The 21333-nt window shown below is 50.9% G+C and overlaps 1 protein-coding gene across 1 annotated transcript in view; it reads right to left on the bottom strand.

Annotated features, from left to right (window-relative positions):
* The window catches only part of SPTBN4 (spectrin beta, non-erythrocytic 4), a 60684-nt gene that overhangs the window by 4552 nt on the left and 34799 nt on the right, over positions 1 to 21333 (bottom strand). The window contains 11 exon segments of the mRNA XM_074277536.1: positions 323 to 984; positions 1071 to 1267; positions 1790 to 1874; positions 2012 to 2150; positions 2446 to 2690; positions 6160 to 6540; positions 6941 to 7145; positions 7493 to 7623; positions 7992 to 8270; positions 10748 to 10837; positions 11363 to 11587. Coding sequence (XP_074133637.1) covers positions 323 to 984; positions 1071 to 1267; positions 1790 to 1874; positions 2012 to 2150; positions 2446 to 2690; positions 6160 to 6540; positions 6941 to 7145; positions 7493 to 7623; positions 7992 to 8270; positions 10748 to 10837; positions 11363 to 11587 — 2639 coding nt within the window.

Genomic DNA, 21333 nt, shown 5'->3' with positions numbered 1-21333 from the left:
CCAGGCCCTCACAGAGCAGCAATGCCCAGATTTCGGACATCCCAAACGGCCAGCGGGGCCCTGAGGCCGAAGCCAGCCAGCCAGCTACTTCACCAAACCGAGTTCTAGCCTGTTTGTTTTGGTTTATGCTGGTTCTGGGGTAAATAGGGGGCAGGGCCGAAAGGGAGGATGCCCAATGAGGAGCAAGGGGTGGAGCCTGAGGACCCTCTGACTGCCCTGGACGCTCCTGCAGCGGAGGTGCGAGGTGAGCGGCCCGCTGGCTCTGACAGGCCCAATCATCGGCGGGGGGCGGGGCTTCCCCTCCGCCAGGGGTCCCACTCACCCGCGGGCAGGGTCCGTTCGGGGGGTCTCCTGCTCACTGGACTCCTGGCGCTCCAGCCTCCTCTCTCGGCGTTCCCTCCGCCTTTCCTGCTGCTCGTAGCGGCCCAGAGTAAGGCTGGCGGCCGGCTTCGGCTCGTGTTCCACGGCCTCTTGCCTTTCCGGGTGCCTGTCCGCCCTCCGCCGAGGCAGCTCCTCCACGCGGCCCACCTCCAGCTCGGTGGACACTTGGCGCTCGGGGCGGCCCCGCTCCACCGTGACCTCCACCGGGGCCGCCCCTCGGGCCTCGAGCCTCTCCCGCCGCGGCGCAATGGCCTCCTCCACCGCGGCCCCGGCACTGGCCGTGGCTCCGGCCGCGAGCCCAGACAGGACTTCTCCCGGGCTCTCGTAGAGCCGGTCGAGCCTCGGCTGTAACCTCTCCGGCTTCAGTTCCTGCCGCACGTAGCCCACCCTGGCGCGGCCTTCAGCCAGGGCCGAGTCCAGTCGGCTGGGGAGGGCCAGGGGCTCCGGACTCCTCCTGCCCAGCGGATCCAGGGCTCGCTCGTAGGGCCCGGGCCGCAGCAGGGGCGCCGCCTTGGCCGCCAGCTCCGTGGGATCCCCGAAGATCTTGCGGCCCAAAAGGGGCGTGGGAGGCTGCTTGCTCTGCTCAGCCTTCAGCTTCTCGATCTAGAGAAGGCAGAGGGAGCTGTCAGGCTGCCCTGCCCCCGGGACCAAGTGGAGGGGCGGGGCGGGAAAGGGCGGAGGAGGCTGACCGTAGTGAGGCGTCGAAGGGAGCTGAAGCGCTCTTCCCAGGCCGCCGCTGCCTTGCGGAAGGCCTCATGCCGCCGGATCAGCTGCTCCACCTCGTCCACGCTGCTGCCCAGCTCCCGGCTCTGCAGCAGAGGCTCCTGAGCATTTAGCCAGGCGTCGGCCACCACGGCCTCCTGCGCAAACTGGTGTACCTCCAGCACTGAGTGGGGCGTGGGGCAGGCAGGAGAAAGGGAGGGATGGGGGGCTCACTTCCACCCCTGCCCCAGCCCACCCCAGAGGGGGTGAGGCAGGGCTCCAGGGGCCTGACCCCCTTCAGTGGCCCTCATCGGGCCTCTCCTGGGCACAAGGGCCCACCAGTGGCTGCTAATGGGCAGCAGGAGATGAGGTCGAGAGCCCACTCAGAGGAAGGCAAATGGAAGGGCCTGGCACCTCTCTACTCTGACCCTTAAGTCCTAACCCATTCGCCTTGATCTATGGCCGCCTGAGGGACACTGCTACTGATCACCCCCACCCAAAGGAGCCTTGGGTCTTTCCCCCGAGTCAGGATCTTCCTGGTGCATTATGAGCAGCCCCCCCCCCAAGATTTTCCTGTTCAGCACATGTAGTGACCCCTTTCTCTGCCTGTTTTTGACTACCTGCCCCCCATCCTTCTATCACTGGCTTCAGCAGCTCTCCCAGCAGGGGGCAGACATGCATGGAGGGGCTTCAGAGGTCCACTCACTCTGCTGCAGCCACTCCCAGTGCTGGTCCCACTTATCCGTCATCGCCTCCTTCCGTGACACTAATTTGTCCAGCTGGGCCTGGATCTGCAGGGAAGAGGGGTGAGTTGGGGAGAAGAGTCAGGGGAGGGAACAACGTCTCCAGGGACTCCCCGGCCTCCCCATGTATCCCAATCCCTGGTCAATAATGGGGGGTCCCCCTCGCCCCCCCGGCCCCTCCCCACCTCATCGGCCATAGGGCTCTTGCTAAGCAACAGGGAACGGCCCAGCTCCAGGCAGGAGGCCAGCTCTGGGCCCCGGGCCTCAATTTCAGTCTTCAGGCCTTGGTGATAGTTCATTAGCACCTCCACCGATGACACATCTCTGGGGGATGGGAGGAGAGAGGCGCTCAGAAAAAAAGCCACTTGAAAGGAAAGCACGCTAACCATCAGAGATGTTCCATGGTAAAAATGGGCTGCTTCAGGAGATGGGAAGGAAGTTCCTATCATTACAGGCCATTGGATGATTGCTGGTCAGAGATGGCACCTAGAACTTTCCCATTCAGGTTGGACTATCTGGGAACGGGGCCCAGCTCTGAGATTCTCTGCTTGATTGGCTAAAACGGTGCGCTGACCCTCCCTCTGCTCCAATCCCTGCCTAGGCTTGGGAGGGTCCCCACCTGGGTTTATCAGTGGCCCCGATCTGGCCCACGATACCCTCCATCCAAGTCAGCAGCTCTCGGGCCTGACTGTGAAAACGGAGGGCATCCGCCGTGGAGCTGACGTGTAGCCTGGCATCCTCGCAGGCAGCCAGGAGCTCCCGCCAGCCTTGCAGAACCTCCTGCTCCCTCCCCGCAATGGCCTCGGCGTGCTCCCCTGCATACACGGTCCGCAGCTGGGCTGCCCCCTCCTGGAGCTGCCGTACCTGATGAGAGGACAAAGGGAGAGGGTCCTGAATGAGGACAAACCACTGGGCTGGCTGTCCAGTGAGCTGGACTCTGATGCTGCTTTTGACACTGCTGGTGATCCTGGGCAGCCTCTGCTCACATAGTACTCTGGACAGGGCACTTAACCTACCTTTCCAGTTCTTTTACATCTTACTCCCTGATACATACTCTTTGATTCAGTTCCACCTGCCTCCAGGCTGTTCCATGAGCAAAATGCTTGCTCTCTCTCAACTGAGCATTTTCTCTGGCTGTCCCCAGGGCCTGGAACCTTCTCTGTCCTCCACTTTGAACATGGACCTCCCTGGCTTTTTTAAAGTCCTAACTAGATAGAATCTGTTCTATTTCTTTCTTGAAAGCCTTCTCCAATCCCTCTTAATTCTAATGCCTTCCGAGAATTGGAAATTGAGGCAATATCAATAGAGGAATGATTGGACTAGCTGGGTTATATTATTGTGATGGAACACTACTGTGCTATACGAAAAGATGAGCAGACAGATTTCAGAAAACAACAACAATAACAACAACAACAACAACAACAACAACAACAACAACAACAACAACAAAACCAAAAACCAAAAACAAAAACAAAAACCTGGTGCAAACTGATGCAGAGTGACATGAGCAGCACCAGAACAGCTGCAAACTGATGCAGAGTGAAATGCACAACACTGGAACAGAAAAATCCACTGCAAACTGATGCAGAGTGAAATGCACAACACCGGAACAGAAAAATCCACTGCAAACTGATGCAGAGTGAAATGAGCAGCACCGGAACAGAAAAATCCACTGCAAACTGATGCAGAGTGAAATGAGCAGCACTGGAACAGCTGCAAACTGATGCAGAGTGAAATGCACAACACTGGAACAGAAAAATCCACTGCAAACTGATGCAGAATGAAATGCACAGTGCTGGAACAGAAAAACCCACTGCAAACTGATGCAGAGTGAAATGCACAGTGCTGGAACAGAAAAATCCACTGCAAACTGATGCAGAGTGAAATGCACAGTGCTGGAACAGAAAAACCCATTGCAAACTGATGCAGAGTGAAATGAGCAGCACTGGAACAGCTGCAAACTGATGCAGAATGAAATGCACAGTGCTGGAACAGAAAAATCCACTGCAAACTGATGCAGAGTGAAATGAGCAGCACCGGAAGAGCTACAAACTGATGCAGAGTGAAATGCACAATGCTGGAACAGAAAAATCCACTGCAAACTGATGCAGAATGAAATGCACAGTGCTGGAACAGAAAAACCCACTGCAAACTGATGCAGAGTGAAATGCACAACACCGGAACACTGTACACAGTAACAGTAACATTGTCAAAAATGATCAACTGTGAATGACTGAGCTATTCTCATCAATACAATGATTCGAGACAATTCCAAAGGACCGGTGATCAAAACCAGTAGCCACCTCCAGTGAAATAATTGATGGGATCTGAATCTGAGCAAAGCAGACCATTGCACCAACTAGCTGCCTCTGACTTCCCATCTTTGTGTGTAATTTTTTTCCCTTTGTGTCTGTCTTTCACAACATAACTAATCCACTTCAGAACGTGTATAACCTGTCTCAAATTGCTTATTGTCTCAGAGAGGAAGAAGGTGATATAGGGAAAGAAAAAAATTGATGAAATAAAAAAATAAAAGAAATTTTAAAATTGTCTTTATGTGGAAATAAAGAAAATAAAAGATTATAAAAAATCTAGTGCCTTCCCCCTGTTAATTAGCTTCTGCTTGTCCTGTATATAGTTTGCTTTGGATCTGTTTTTTGGCATGTTGTCTTTCCCAGCAGCTTTTCTAGGGCAAGAATGTCTTTTGACTCTTTTTATCCTTAGAACTTAGCACAGTGCCTGATAGGAGGCATTTAAAATGTTTACTGATTGACTTAACATGGCTGCCTCAGTTTCCTCATCTGTAAAATGGGGATAATAACAGCCCTTGTCTCCTAGGATTGTTGTGAGGATTAAAGAAGATATATCTGTAATCTGTAAATCGATGTTAGCTGTTAATTACTCTCATCGTCATCATTATTATTAGTCTTTCCTGCTTGGCTCTAGATTAATAACATGGTTCTCCCTTGGATGTTATGCAATCCCTGGTCTGTCCCTCTCTGACGCATTCATTAGAGCATTCTGGGTATTCTAGCGACTTGTGTGCAAGCCTCACCCCTTTGCTGTACTGGGGTGTCCACAAGGGCCCCCCTGGGGGATGATCCTTCCCACACTGGCAGAGCTCAGCATTCTGCCAGACACACAAACAGCCTTCTTCTCCCATCCTTGTGGCCAGGACTCTTCACAAGGAGCGTGACTTGGTAACCAGGGGAGACACTGATGTGGAGAAATCCCTAAACATCCCCAGGCAGGCTCCTCCAGGGAGCTTCCCCAGCCTGACCCAGAGGAGCTCAGGGTGTACAAGTGGGGAGGCTTTCTATCCTGCAGCCTCAGCTTGGCCACTCAAGCCTCTTTCCTTGGGCCGCACAGCAGGCCGTCCTGGCTCGGGGCTCCAGGCCTCTGGGCCCTGCTGTGTTTGGGAGCAGGTTTGGGGCCCTCTGGAGCCTGTTTCCCAGTCAGCTGCTCGTGCTCCCTGGAGATCTTCTTGTGGGAACATGGTATGGAGGGCTGGCAGAGGCCCTGGAGAATAACCAGCCCCACCTCCCTCACTTTCTAAAAGAGAATTGTACAGCCAGAGAATGGAAATGGTTTGTACTCAACAGCAGCATTGGGATTTGAACCCAGATCCCTCTCATTCAAGGCTTCCATAAAGATATTAACAACAAATCAAGATTTGTTGTTAAAATCTTTATTGAAGCCTTGAGTAAATGGGCAGCTAGAGCAGGGGTCTTGGAGTCAAGAGGGTATGAGTTCAAATTCAGCCTCAGACACTAAGCAGCTAGTTCCCATCCCTCAAATGACAAATCACATTTTTACAAGAGGGATACTACTTGCCCGGGGTCACACATCCAGGAAGTGTTAAGTGTCTGTGGCCACATTTGAACTCAGGTCCTCCTGACTTCAGGGCTGGTGGTCTATCCACTGGGCCCCCTAGCTGCCTCCTCTCATCCCTGTTCTTACAGAAAAGTAAGTCTGGGGCAGGGAGAGTGACATGCCCGGAGTTATACAGATGAGATCACAGGAGGGAGAGCTACAAGGGTCATTAGAGCTGAGCTAATCCATGCTGCCCTCTCCTCCCCTCCATCTCCATTTTGGGGGAAATGACTTACCTAAGATCACCCAGCTAGGATATCCCTAAGCTGGGATCTGGATGTAAATCTTCCTTACTCCAGGCTTACTTAATATCACTGCCATTAAGCCCATCTCTCTGGTGCCTTAAAACTTAAAACCCCCCTATGACAAGCTGACCCTGGAAAGCAGGTGATGTGGGCACCATTATTTCCACTTTACAGAAGTAGAAGCGGAGCCTTCCGCCCCCACTCTGGAGCCTCACCTGGGACACGAGCAGCTGCAGGTCATGCTCGAAGGCCCTCAGCGCCCGCTGCACGCTGCCCGCATTGGACCTGGGCTCCGGAGGGGCCGTCAGGCGGGGTAGTCGCCTGCGCTTCTCCTCGATCTGGCTTTGCAGCTCGCGGGAGTCACTGAAGAACTTGTGCAGCTCCCGCGAAGCGGCCAGCAGCTGGGCGCGCGTGCCCATGAGCTCCAGCAGCTCGGCCCAGGCCTCGTTGAGCCCGTCCTTCCATTCGGCCATGGTGGCCGCGGCTGTGTGGCCACACTCGATCAGCTCGTCCACCATCTGATTGACGGCGGCTAGCCTCTCCCGCCCGGCGTTGCCCGTCTCACTGGCAAACTCGGTGAATTTCTCTTGCAGGACCTGAGTGGGGGCAGGGAGGGTGGGATTGGTCTCGGTCATCTCGAGGATCTTCTCAAGCTCTGAATCCTCCAATCTCCCAGGCTCCCCTTTACCCCAAAGCCAGGCAGAAGAAGCCGAGTCCTTCCCGACTCAGTTCCCATTACTAGTCTGGGTCCCTTGCAGCTGGGGGAACATTCTCCCATAGTCGCTCTCTTTCACATGAGACCGAACGGCTTATCGAGTGTTCTCAGACCTGCTCCTCTTAGCTCCCAAGAACAAACCCTAGGATCTCGGGTGTCGGCCCAACTCTGGGTCCTGCTACCCAAGCACTCACTCAACTTCCCCCTTCCCGATCCCTGACCCCTCTGCTCCTCGCGGATCCTCCAGCAGGCTTCCAGAGCCGGCCTGTGCCTGCACTCACTGTGACGTGCTCAAAGTCCTGGCCCAGCTCGGGGGAGCCGGCCACCACCTCCTTCTCCGCAATCCAGTGCTCCAGCTCATCCACCTGGCGGCTCAGCTGATACAGCCAGTACTGCTGCTCCAGACGCGCCCGACGTTCTTCCCCCAGCTCCTTCAGGGCCACGTACAGGCGGTCCACCTGAGACTGCCGGCGGCTGATCTGCTCACTGAAGGACAAGAGGCGGAGGGTCTAGAGCTAGGAGGGACCCCCTGGTGGCTGTCCAGGCCTTCAGAGGAACCTGAACCCCAGAGATGTCAGATTTTTCTGGACTCTGGAGACTGCGGCATATTCACTGAACCATCCTGCCCTGGCCTTTGCCCAGGTGCTTTGTCTCCAGACCTTATAAAGCTGAACTTTCTGTGGGTTGGTCTGTGATCCTGATCCACTCAAGGGGTGCCTGAGTCAAAGGCTACAAGACTCGCCGCCCCAGGATACCCCCCTCTCCCAGCTAAAATGGAGAGCGGCCGGCTCTTGTGCTCTCTCTGCGTGAACTGCGGGGGGCACGCTGCCCACCTGTCCGGATGCCCCATCTCCAGCAGGGAACGACACTGGCGGGACAGTTGGGCAATGCTTTCCTCATAATTCTCAATGCTTTGTTCCAGCAGCAAGTGCTTCTTCAGGAGCTGAAGGGTACTCTGCTCATCCTGTGGGCCGGGAAAGAATGATGAGGTGGGGGAGGGGGGAGCAGACCACTGTCCCACTGGGACCTCCAAAGGAGAGAGGATCCCGGGATCAGGGAAGGGACTGTAGAGGCCCTCGTTTGACAGATGAGGAAACAGAGGCCCACAGAGATTCACAGGATCAGAGGGCTGGAGTTGGAAGGGCTCTTAGAGACAATCATCCATCCCACCCTCATTGAGGGAGGATGAGGAGCTTGTCCATGTATCAAAGGCAGAATATGAGCATTCTCTGTAGAAGGGAACGAATGGGGAATTGCCCTCCCGCTCTCCCCCCACGTCCCCGTGACTCCCCTCCCTGTGGGCAGCCCCCGGTGAACCTTGCCCAAGCCAACCTTGCCCGTTTCTTCACTCATCAGTAGCAGCTCCTGCTCCCCCAACCAGGCCTCCACTTCCGACATGTCGAAGTAGTACTGTTCCACCTGGAAGGCAGCGTCCAGCACCTGCTGCCTCCGCTCAGCCTCCTCCTGCAGGGAGCTCCACAGGCCCTGTAGACGCTCCAGACTCTGGCTCACCACCTCAGCCTCCGGGCTGCGCAGGGAGGCCAGCGCCCCGGCTCGTTCCAGCACCTCCTCCACCCGGCCTCGGTGCCCCTGGATCTCTCGACGGAGGCTCTGGCACAGGGAGAGAAGAAGGCCAAGTGAAAAGCAGGCCGGGCCTCCGCTGCTGGCCACAGACCCAGAGCTAGCTCGAGGTCATCTGGTCTTTACAAATGAAGAAACTGAGACTCAGAAAGGAGATAGAGCATGAGAGGACTTAAAAACAGAAGAGACCAGAGCAGTGGGGGCAGGGGTGCAGTGGGCAGAGCATCTGGCCTGAGTTCAAATCCAACCTCCGACACTTACTAGCTACATAGCCCTGACTGCCTCTTCCCAAGGCAGGGGGGAAAAAAAAAAAAAAAAAAAAAAAACAACAACTGAAGGGAGCTTAAAGGTATAATCAGCTCCAACTCTCTCTTTTACAGAGGACAGAAAAGGGAAAGAGATTTTGCCCAAAGCCTCATGGCTTGTAAGAGATGAACTGTCCCTCAAACCTTCAGCCTGCTCCAAAGGTCACCTCTTCCAGGGAGTCTTCCTTCCCCCTTGGACCTTCCGAGTCACTCAGTTTTGTACCTCTCCTTAAACTCTCATGTCTAGAGACTTCCTGAGTGTGGATCACAACACAGCACTCTGACTCTTTTTGCTGTGGTTTGCTTGCATTTTGTTTTCTTTCTTTATGTTTTTCCTTTTTTATTTGATTTTTCTTGTGTGTGCAGAAAGATAATTGGATAAATATGTACGCATATGTTGGATTTAACGTATATTTTAACATGTTTAACATTTACTGGATTGCTTGCCATCTAGGGGAGGGAGTGGGGGGAAGGAGGAGAAAATCTGAAACACAAGGCTAGGCAAGGGTCAGTGTTCAAAAATTATCTGCATATGTTTTGAAAACAAAAATCTTTAAAGAGACAAAGAAAGAGAGAAAGAAGGAGAGAGATGAGAGAGAAAAGAAGAGAGAGAGGAGAGAAAGAAGAGAGAAAAGAAGAGAGAGAGGAGAGAGAGAAGAGAGATAAGAAGAGAGGAGAGAGAAGAGAAAGAGGAGAGAGAAAAGAAGAGAGCAAGAGAGAGAGGAGAGAGAAAAGGAGAGAGAGAAGAGAAAGAGAAGAGAAAGAAAGAGGAGAGAGAAAAGGAGAGAGAGAAGAGAAAGAAAGAGGAGAGAGAAAAGGAGAGAGAGAAGAGAAAGAGAAGAGAAAGAAAGAGGAGAGAGAGAAAAGGAGAGAGAAGAGAAAGAGGAGAAAGAGAGGAGAGAAAGAAGGAGAGAGAAAAGGAGAGAGAGAAGAGAGAAAAGAGAGAGAGCAGAGACAGAGCAGGAGAGAGAAGGAGAGAGAGGAAAGAGAGAGAAAAAAAAAGGGAAGAGAGAGAAGGAGAGAGGAGAAAGAAAAGAAAAGAGAAAGCAGAGAGAGAGAGCAAGAGATAGAAGGAGAGAGAAAAGGAGAGAGAGAGCGAGGAGAGAGAAAAGGAGAGAGAAGAGAAAGAGGAGAGAGAGAGACAGAGAAAGAGAGAAGAGGAAGAGAGAGAGATGAGAGACAGAGACAGAGACAGAGAGAGAGAGAGAGAGAGAGAGACAGAGAGAGAGAGACAGAGACAGAGACAGAGACAGAGAGACAGAGACAGAGAGAAAGAGAGAAAGAGAAAGAGAGAGAGACAGAGAGAGAGAGAGAGAGAGAGAGAGAGAGAGAGAGAGAGAGAGAGAGAGAAAGAGAGAGAGAGACTTCCTATCTTTGAGCCACATCAGTTGAGGAGGGGAGTAACGTTCCTGCAATGGTGACCACTAGCAGCCTCACAATGCTGCATGAGTGCAAGGGAATATTGTTATTGTTCTGTGTCAGGAGCACATTGTGCAGCAGGTGCAGTGGCAGGATGGGTCGGGCCTGGGGTGGGTGGGCAGAGGCGTGGGCACCTCCTGCCCTGGAGATGATTTGGCTCAAGAGAACTCCCACAGCCCTCAGGATCCCTCGGAGTTAATGTAGGAGGGGCCTGCCTGGAGCATCCCAGCATCAGGATTGTGCACTTCCAGAGCAAAGGAGTATAGATTTAGAAGTGGGAGTCATCTGGCCCAACCTTCCATTTTACAGATAAGGAAACTGAGGCACAGAAAATTCCCAAGGTCCACAACAACAGACTCACTGAGCTTCTGATGCCTTCTCTTTTTTTCAGAAGGGGAAACTGAGTCACCGATCGATTAAGCAAATTTCCCAGGATTAAATCCGGGGTTCTAACAGTTCTTCTCCCTCCAAATCCAGACCCCCAGTCTGTGATGTTTCCTCTAGCTCAGAAAAGGGGGAAGTGGTGTGGAGAGAGGCTGCGCTGTGAGTCAGGAGTCTTGTTCCTTCCAGCTTCCCCTCACCTCGAGGGCCCTGGGGCCGAATGGGCAGCAGTGCAACACTGCTGAGCACAAGTATTGGGGAAAGTTTGAACAAATTAAGTAAAACTACAACTGAACGCAGCAGCGGCCGCGGCCAACATGTGGCTTTCTAAGTCAGTGTCTCCCCTCTGAGGCACCTCTGCCCTCCCCCCCCCAGCTCCCTTAGTCTTCCCCTCTTCCCCACCTGGTTTTTCTTGATCAGCTGCTGCACAGACTGCAGGCTGTTCCCCTTGTCCGTCTGAGTCGCCAAAGGCAACCGCTCCTGGGCCCACGCCTGGCAGAGGAGGGAGGAAGTGGCTGAGGAAGGCAGGAGGCGGCCCGTCTCCCCGCCCCCCCCCCACTCTCCCAGCTGGAAGGGGGCTCACAGATCAGCCGGCCCAAGCCCCTCCCCAAAGGGCGGTGAGCCAGTCTCGGCCGGAAGACTTCCCGGGAGAGAGGGCGAGCCCGTCACTTCTTTCCACTTTGGGGCAGGCGCTAACCACTAGACCGTTCTTCCCCAAGCCTCCGGTTCTATCCATCAGGGCGGAGGAGAACAAGTCTCGCATGAGCTGGCCTTTCAAACATTTGCTCCCATGTCAACGCTCTCTCTACGAAGGCGGCTCTCGACTGAGCACGGCTCTCGCCGGGGTCAGCCCATGGTGGGTGGGGCGTGGGCCGCCGCCCTTCTCCCCCCTGGTGCCGTGCTGCTCTCAGTGCGCACCCAGCTCCTTCGGGCTCCCGGGGCACCCTGGGGGCTTCCACCAGTCTATGGGATGCTGCCCCTCCCCTCCACCCTCCCCCTCCTCTCCCGGGCACTCACGATCTCGTCCTCCAAGTCATGGGCTACTTGGTGCAGCTCCTTGGAGGCCAGCAGGAGGCGCCGCCTCTCCTTCAGGGGCTCAATGAGGCGCACGATGCGCGTGCCCACCGCCGTCTGCCGCTCCCCCACCAGCTCCTTGCTGGCGGGCTCCAGGGGGAGGGCTGCCGTCTGGGCCTGCAGCTCCCCCACTTCCCGGCACCACTCCTCCACCTGGGACTCCATGGTCTGGGGGTGACACAGGAAGGACCCCTCCCAGGCTCAGGCATGGAGGCCAAAGTCTGGCCCCATCCTCGCTGGCCCAAGCCGTGCCCTTCCCCTCCCCCCCAACAGGGAGGTTTCAGGTCAGTCTGCCATCCACCTGGAGAGCAGGCAGAGGTCACCGAGGGCGGCCTGGGGCTCGGCCAGCATGGCGCCCTCCTCGTCCACAAGAGGAAACCCGGCCCAAACCCAGCCTCCTGCCCCGGGGCCACGGAGCCAAGGCTGACCTTGCCTGGGGTCTGAGCCATCCCCTCTGGTTTTCTGCTACCCTGGAGAGAGGAGTCCTGCCCAGAGATCCCAGGAGCTTCACACTTTCTCACTTCCGGGCCTTTGAGTGCCACTTTCTCTATTCTCGACACTCTCCTTTGCCCTCCAGCAACCTCAAGCCCAAGTTAAATACCCTCCCCTGCGGCAATGTAGGGCGTGCGGGGCAGTGGTGGAGAGACTGTAGGACTTGCAGTCAGGAAAACCTGGGTCAGAACCGGCCGCTGGCTGACTTTGGGCAGACTCCTTCACCTCTGTAAAACGGCTGTAAACTACGTGAAAGCAAGGATTGCCTTTTGTCTTTGTATTCCTGAGGCTTGTCACAGTGCTTAGTATATGATTGAAGAGGGTGAACTCAATGACCTCTAAACCCGGCATCCTGATTTTCTTCCTTTTTTCTTTCTTTCCGTCTTTCTTTCTTTCTCTTTTTCTCTCTTTCTTTCTCGATCTCTCTCTTTCTTTCTTCCCCTGAGGCAATTGGGCTTAAGTGACTTGCCCAGGGTCCCACAGCTAGGAAGTGTTAAGTGTCTGAGATCGAATTTGAACTCAAGTCCTCCTGACTCCAGGGCTGCCTTGTCATCCTAATTTTCAAAAACCATAGCTCTCATTCCTAGACTCCTTTAAAGCTTACCAACTCTTGGGAAAGAAAGGAAGAAGTTTGGTCCAGACCAGTGACTTCAGCACTGCTTGCCTGGATATGGAAACTCCCATATTTTCATAGCCCTGAAAGTCGGCAATCTTTTTGTCACCCACTGTCTCAGAGAACTGTCCAGCACACTCCGAGGTGAAGTGACCTGCCCAAGGTCTGCCAGCCAAGTCCGGGAAGAAACAGGAAGTGAACCAGGTGTTTGTGATTCCAAGGCCACACATTCTAGCTACTATTCTCTATCTCTATCCATTATTCCGTGAGGCAATCCTGATTTCTAAATGGAGAAACTGAGGCATAAAAATAAGGCTCACAAAATCTAGAACGCATCTGTCCTGGGACTAAGTATGCTAGTATTCTTTCCCTGCTCCCTGCTGCCATTTCAGAAGAGGAAATGGGAAGCTCAAGGAAGAAAGTGACCTGCCCAAGATGATGTTCAGTAAGGTCCGACTCTCTGTGACCCCCCTTTGGGATTTTCTTGTAAAAAATATCGAAGCAAGTTGCTATTTTCTTCTCCAGATCATTTCACAGACAAGGAAACTGAGGCAAATAGTTTTGAGGTGACTTGCCCAGGGTCACACAGTTAAGTGTCTGAGGTTGAATTTGAATTTAGGAAGATGTGGCTTCCTCACTTCAGGCCAAGCGCTCTATCCATTACGGTGCCTCTTAGCTGTTTTGCCAGAGTCACCAAGCTAATTTGAGTGACAAAGTCAAGACTAGTCTCCCCTGGATGCTAGTACTTTAACTCTTTCTTTCTTTTTCTTTCTTTCTTTCTTTCCTTCCTTCCTCCTTCCTTTCTTTCCTTCCTTCCTTCTTTCCTTCCTTCCTTTCTTTCCTTCCTTCCTTTCCTTCCTTCCTCTCTCTCTTTCTTTCTCTTTCTTTCTTTCTTTCTTTCTTTTTTTCTTTCTTTCTTTCTTTCTTTCTTTCCTTCCTTCCTTCTTTCTTTCTTTCTTTCTTTCTTTCTTTCTTTCTTTCTTTCTTTCTTTCTTTCTTTCTTTCTTTCTTTCTTTCTTTCTTTCTTTCTTTCCTCCTTCCTTCCTTCCTCTCTTTCTCTCTTTCTTTCTTTCTTCCTTCATTCCTTCCTTTCTTCCTTCATTCCTTCCTCCTTCCTCTCTTTCTTTCTTTTCTTTCTTTCTTTCTTTCTTTCTTTCTTTCTTTCTTTCTTTCTTTCTTTCTTTCTTTCTTTCTTTCTTTCTTTCTTTCTTTCTTTCTTTCTTTCTTTCTTTCTTTCTTTCTTTCTTTCCTCCTTCCTTCCTTCCTTCCTTCCTCTCTTTCTCTCTTTCTTTCTCTCTTTCTCTCTCTCTTTCTCTCTCTCTGTCTGTCTCTGTCTCTATCTCTCTCTGGCAATCAGCATTAAGTGACTTACTTAGGGTAACATAACTAGTAAGTGTCAAATATCCGAGGCCGGATTTGGACTCAAGGCCTCCAGATTTCAGGGCACCTCTTATTTTCTTTAAAGGTATTGTGCATCAGGGCAACTAGGTGATACAGTGGATAGAACGCCGCCTCTGAAATCAGGAGGATCAGAATTCAAATACAGCCTCAGACACTTAACACTTACTAGCTGTATGACCTAGGCAAGGCACTTAATACTGACTGTCCCCCCCCCCAATAAACAAAATAAAGATATATGGGATGTACATATATGTGTTTGTACTGTCTTCCTCCACCATTAGAATGGGAGCTCTTCCAGGGCAGGGGAGATTTCATTTCTGTCTCTGCATCCCCAACACTTAGCACACAGTAGGTCCTTAGGAAAGTTCTAGTCTTGTTCTTGCCCTTTATCTTCCTGCCCCTCTTGTTGCTGGGGGTAAGCTGGGAGGGCTGACTCTGCCCCACCGGGCCCCTTCCTCCTCCTGCCCTTCCCAGTCCCGGGGCTGGGACTTCTTCCTTTCTCATTCAGAGAGGGGAGAAAGAAGGTGAGCTCAGTGAGGGCTGAGCAGTGGGAGCCAAGGGAGACGTCAGACACTTGGAAAGGTGGCCATGGAAAGAACGGAGACAGAAAGGGAGAGGGAGGCAGCTGATGCGGCCAAGCCGAGGTGGGGGTGGGGTGGGGGATGGGAGCAGGGCTAGGATACATAGGAGGGAACTTATTGGCAACCAGGACCCCTAATGGGGAGGGGGCGGGGAGGAAGGACTCAGCCCCAGAAAGAAGTCCTAGCAGCTGCAGATTCTCCGAGGCATTTTCCATTGTCTCTGCCCTTTGTCTCTCCCCCCCCCCCCACCAGTCTCCTCCAAAGCAGGAAAACAGGCCACCTCCCCCGCAGCAACAGCGGCGGCAGCAGCCAGGCCAGCTGGCTGGGGCCTGCAGGGGAGGCAGGAGACCTGGATTCTGGGCCTGCCTCCACCATATGGCTTCCTCACTCCCTGCCACCTCCAGGAAGGGGCTGCTAAGTGACGGGGGGAAGGGGCTGCCCATAGTGGAAGGGGACAGGGCTGTTATAGTGAAAAGGGGCAGGGGCTGTTATAGTGAAAAGGGGCAAGGGCTCTTATAGTGAAAGGGGACAGGGGCTGCCCATAGTGAAAAGGGGCAGGGGCTGTTATAGTAAAAGGAGGCAGGGGCTGCCCATAGTGAAAAGGGGCAAGGACCATTAGAGCCCTGGGGCCCAGCTCTTCCTGCTCCTCTCAGGCTGCTGCTGGGCCTTGGGCCTAATTACCCCCCTCAAGAATATATCAACGCTCCTGGGTTTAAGGGGGCTGGCGACTGAGAGGAGAAAAGAGCAGGCTGGCAAATAAAAGCAGGTGTCCCAAACAGGCTAGAGAGAAGTAACTACAGGCAGCTGAGAGCAAGGCAGACAGAGCCCTGGGCCTGGGATCAGGGAGAGCTGAATTCAAATTTGACCTCGGCCACTTATTAGCCACATGACCGTGACCGTGGGGAAGTCATCCAATCACTATTTGTCAATCACTTAACCCCAATTGCCTCAGCAAAAAATAAAATAAAATAAAATAAGTCACTATTTGTCTCAGTTTCCTCATCTGCAAAATGGGGATAATGGCCACCCAGTTCCTAGGGATGCTTGATTATCGAATGAGATTTAAAGGACAGTATCTGGTACATAGTATTCATTCTTCTTCACATTGCTTGTTTTACAAGTAGATGTTTGTGGAATGAATGAATGACAGAGACAGCAAAAGACATAAAGGCAGAGATAAAGTATATATGCATTAGAGAGAAGATAAGCATCAAAAGGCAGTCACATTTTACAGATGAGGAAACTGAGGCCCAGGGAGGGTAAGTGACGGGAAGGACCTCAGAGTCCATGAAGTCTTAGGGACCTCTCTTTTCACATGGATGGCGTCATAGAGACAAAGACACCGCAACAAAGCAGCAGAGATGCTGACATACACAAGGGCACCCAGAAAGAGGGACAAGGGAGAGAAAGGCTGCATCAGCAACAGAGAGGGAGGCTGTGTCACCAGCCTGGGGGCACAACGGATGTAGGGTGCACAGCGAAGCCCAGGGGCAAGAGAAGCTGGCAGAGCTCCATCCAATGTTGCACAGATACGAGGACACAAAAAGACACACAGCAGGACACGATGCCATCAAGGGGGAAGCCGGAGGCCGCACAGCTCCTCAGGCTGGGACTGGGGGAGCGAAGGAGGCCGAGGGGCAATAGGAACATGGGAGAGTTAAGGGAAGAAACACGGCCTAGCCTCCAGATCAGCGGGGATGTGAGCCTCCGAGACCAAGAGTGATCGTAGGACAAGCTTCTCCTACCTTGAGACCCCCTCAGCTGCCTGGCTCTACCAAGGATGGAAACCAGTGACTTGGCTTTCTGGAAGGGCCCTCAGAAATGGCCTCACCCAGAGCTGGTCCAGAGCTGGGGGCCACGCCAGGGGTCCTGGCTGGGGGTAGCTAAGGTGGGGCTCTGGCTCTCAGACTAGTTGAGTTGCCAGTCAGCTCTGCTGGGGGTGGTAGACCAGCAGGCTCCAGGCTTACCCAGAGACTACAGTCTCTTTGTGGTGAATTGGGAGCCATTTGTAGAGAAGAAAACGTGCCTAAAAGGCCCCACTCATCTGACTCAGAGCTCTCTTGGCAGCTAAAGAAATGGTCTTTGGATGATAAAAGGGAAAAAGGCCACATGTACCAAAAATGTTTGTGGCGGCCCTTTTTGTAGTGGCAAGGAGCTGGACACTGAGTGGATGCCATCGGTTGGGGAATGGCTGAATAAATGGAGAGGATATAAATGTTATGAAGTATTATTGTTCACGATCAGCAGGTGACTTTGAAAGGTCAGGAGAGATCTTATATGAACTGATGCTAAATGAAGTGAGTAGAACCAAGAGAATATTGTACTCTGCAACAAGATTATGTGATGATCAGCTATGATGGATGCAGTTCTTTTCAACAATGAGGCGATTCAGGTCAATTCCAACAGACTTGTGTGGAGAGAGCCATCTGCACCCAGAGAGAGGACTGTGGGAAGTGAATAGGGATCACAACACAGTATTTTCACCTTTTTGTTGTTGTTTGCTTGCTTTTTCTTTCTTTCTCATTTTCCCTCTTTTGATCTGATTTTTCTTGTGCAGCAAAATAAATGTGGAAATATGTTAGAAGAAACTGCACACATTTAAGATATACTAGATTACTGCTGACAAAGGAATGGAGGTGAGGAGGAAGGGGAGGGAGAAAAATTTGGAACCCAAAGTTTTGCAAGGGTGAATCTTGAAAACGATTTTTGCCATGTATTTTGAAAATAAAAAAGCTATTATTAAGAAAAAGAAAAAGGTTTTGTACCCCACAGCCCTAAATCCTCAACAGCCATATCTTCAGAGGGAAGTAGGGAGGGGACTCTCTCTCCTCCTCTCAGAGCTGGTTCTTGAGGAATAGTCACAAAAAATAAAAATAATAATAATAAAAAAGATTTTAAAAGGGGCAGCTAGGTGGCGCAGTGATAGAGGACCAGCCTTGAATTCAGGAAGACCGGAGTTCAATCTGGTCTCAGACACTTAACACTTCCTAGCTGTGACCCTGGCAAGTCACTTAACCCCAGCCTCAAAAAAAAAAAAAAAAAAAAGAGGAATAGTCACACAGAACCAGGGGTGGAGGAGTTGGGAATGCTGGAGCCAGAGTAGACATGGGAAAGATTTTGTAGGTGGGTTAAAAGGTGCACATCCACTTTAGTCTTGAGGAAAGAATCAGCCCTTCTTTCCTCCCTGCTCTGTGTAGCTCTGAGATGCTCAGTCTTTTTTCTTGTAAAACCCAGATAAGTCATTCTCACCTTTCCTAGGAATCTGGAATCAAAGATCATCTCCTCTCTGAAGCCTGAGCAGACCGCTCTCCTAACCAGTATCATCTCCCATTCGTCTCTTAATTCCTCCAGCCCTTGACTTCTGTTTCATGCAGAAGTCGGTGATACAGGCCTGAGTTAGCCCCTTTCCTCCCTCAGATTGGGAGCTCCTTGAGGGCCAAAAAATTTCCCCATCCCTCTGTCTCTCCCTGAATAAAAAAAATGCCTGAAACAGACACTGAAAAAAATACAAACTAATGAATTTCCCAGGTTGTGGAGGGATATAATGTTACTCTGTAATCCGGGAAACCCATGACCCCTACTGGAAACAGAGATAGAAGCAAGAGCAACGAGGGAAAAAAAGGACATAATATCATACAGAGAGAAGCTGACAGGCCAGAAAAGAGGGACACAGTATCAGAGGAAGAGAGAGACACACAGAGGGGCAAGAAACAAAAAAAGATAGACACAGTAACATAAGGAGGTAGACAGGGAGACACTTCTACAGTACTGGACACAGTTAACTACAAATTGCTACTAAGTAGCATCCTCCGGGGGTTTTTGTGACACTCCACTCTGTTGGTTTCTCCTTTCTGTTTGACCAAAGTTTCTTTTCTTAATCTCTTTTCTGTGTGAGCAAACTTTCTTAATCTCCACTAACCAGACCATGCCCCAAGCTAAAGGTTCCTTCCTGGACCTTCTTTTGTCTCACCCTCACTAGTTCCCATGAGTTTAATGTCCATCCCTAGGCAGATTTCTCCTAGATCTCTATATCTAATCCTAGGCTCTCTCCTGAGCTCTAACATGACATCACCAACTCACTGCTGTTGGATGGTTCAAAGCGGATGATCTTCAGGCCCAGCAAAGTTGATTGTCCGACACGGAACTCTGTCTTTCCCCTTAAATCCTGTCTGCTTCTGGAATTTCCTAAAGCGTAGAGACGGCCACGATCCCTGCAATCCCCCCGGGTTCACAACCTCAGTATCACTCTCAACCCTTCTCTCTCTCACCCCACACATCCAATCTGCTGCCAACATCTTAACGGCATGTCACATCTGTTCCCACATCCACCCACACAATCAACACCCTAATTTAGATTCTCAGCCTTCTGGCCTCTTAAAGTCCTCCCTGCTTCAAGTGGCTTCCCTTTAATCCGTCCTCCTCACAGCTGCCAAAGATATTTTCCCAAAGCAAAGATCTGAGCTGACCACTTTAGGTCCCTTCTCAATAAATCCCAATGGCTCCCTTTGCCTTTAGAATAAAATGAAATACCTGCGTTTAAAACTCTAAAACCTTAGTCACCCTACTTTTCTGGCCTTATTACGCTCTTTCTTGCCTCTGTTTTGGTTGTTTTGTTTTTTCATTCACTCTATGGTTGAATCAAAACAGCCTTAGTCTTCTTCACATAAAGCATCCCATTGCCCATCCCCGGCTTTTGCAGAGGCTGGGATGCCCCCACCCCCTTGTCTGATCCTTTTCTTAGAGATTCAGATTAAGCTCCTTAAGAACCTTTCCTGATCTCACCAACTGCTCCTGATCTCTCCACACCTATCACCTTCTGCCTATTTTGTATATATCTATAGTTTGGGAGGGAGAAAGTGAGGCAGGTAACCTTGCAAAAGGCCTTCCTCACTCAAATCCAGTTCACTTGCAAGTCCTAGCATCACTTCCTGACATCATGATCATCTTCCAGAACAAAGGATATACAACAATCTATAGTGATCTGCTGCCTCCCCCAAATAGAACATAAGCTCCTTGAGGGCTGCATTTTTGTCTTTGGGTCCCTTCTGCATAGACAGAGCTTGGCCCATTTTCTTCTTCCATCATCATCATCTCCTCCTCCTCCTCCTCCTCCTTCTCCTCTCTCTGGTTTCTGTCGGTCTCTCTTTTTCTCTCCCCTTCTCTCTCTTACTATTTTTTCTCTCCCTTCCTTCCTCTCTCTCCCTCCTCCCTCCCGCTGTCTTTGTATATGTGTGTCTTTCTCCCTCCTTCCCTCTCTATCTTTGTCTCTGTCTCTCTGGCTTTCCATCTCTCCTTCTGATTCTCCCCCATATCTCTCTCTCTCTCTCTCTCTCTCTCTCTCTCTCTCTCTCTCTCTCTCTCTCTCTCTCTCTCTCTCTCTCTCTCTGTCTCTCTCTCTCTCTGTCTCTCTCTCTCTGTCTCTCTCTCTGTCTCTCTTGGTTTCTCTCTCTCTCTCTCTCTCTCTCTCTCTCTCTCTCTCTCTCTCTCTCCCTCTCTCTCTCTCTCTCTCTCTCTCTCTCCCTCTCTCTCTCTCTCTCTCTCTCTCTCTCTCTCTCTCTCTCTCTCTCTCTCTCACACACACACACACACACACACACACACACGTAAACATGCATATGCTCACATTGCCATTTGACATGGCTGATCATCTTTCCCTATTTTGGTTCTTCTACCATCTGTCTAGCTAATCCTTTTCAGCCTCTTTTGATTCATATCCATCCCATTCACCTAACTATTCACAAGATTCTGGGGCCTGTTTGGGAGCTCATCAGATCCCAAGAATTTAACAAATATCTTCTCTATGCAAATGACTTCTCGATTGATCGATCTAATAGATATATAATCTCTTTATATTACATTACTTGTTTTTAAATAATATGTATATTATTATGTAATATATATAAAATAACACGTCATGTATAAGATATTGTATATAGAGTATAAATACACATATAAGAATCTCTCTCACGCTCTGTATGTTTATATGTTGGCTCCCACTAGAATGCAAAGCTCTTGAGAACAGGGACTATCTTATCTTCAGCTCTGTATCTCCAGCACACTACCTTGCACACAGTAGGTACTTAATAAATGGTGAATGAACAGAATTGCTGGCGAATAAATGATTAAAACATCAAACTCCCCCCGCCCCATCTCCTGCTCTCTTCCTTCTGAATCCCTGCCTTCCGGGAAGCCTGTATTCTCTTTGGCCCCCCCCTTCACAATCTGCGCACCTTCCTGCTGCCCCGACCTGTCCTGATACACCAGCATGTGGAAGAGAATGGCTGGCAACATCTTCCCGGTCCAGATCACTCTGCCTAATAAGCCCATGCTCTGGTTTCTTCTGGATGAAGAGAGGCTGCATTTGTCTCATCGTGGTTTTTAAAGTTAGCTAGGATAGCACTTGGAATTAAAGTGAAGAAGACTTGCACCAAACATTTATGAGCTCTATGACCCTGAACAAGTCTCACTGAATGTCTCTCAGCCTCAATTTCTACACCTGTAAAATAGGTACGCTAAAATGACCACCCAGGAGACTATTATGAAGATCAAAGTAGATAATACATAGAAAGTGCTTTGTAACATTAAAGTGCCAGATAAATGCTAGCAATTATTATTTAAAAAAAAAAGAATCATTATTTGATTTTACAACTTCTATATTTCCAATGTATTCTTTCCCTTCCCCCTTCCCAGAGAGTATCTTTTAAAGAAAGAAGAAAATGTGATCAAGAAGAACAAAAAAAAGCTCAGCAAAACTAAACCATTGTTGCCCCCCCTTCAAAAAAATGGGAGCCGTCCCCACCACTTACAAAGAAACCCCCTCAGACGGA

Source organism: Sminthopsis crassicaudata, chromosome X (assembly GCF_048593235.1).
Source record: "Sminthopsis crassicaudata isolate SCR6 chromosome X, ASM4859323v1, whole genome shotgun sequence".
NCBI classification, from domain to species: domain Eukaryota; kingdom Metazoa; phylum Chordata; class Mammalia; order Dasyuromorphia; family Dasyuridae; genus Sminthopsis; species Sminthopsis crassicaudata.
Note: the sequence above shows the minus strand (reverse complement) of the source record. Positions and strands in the feature narration are given on the sequence as shown.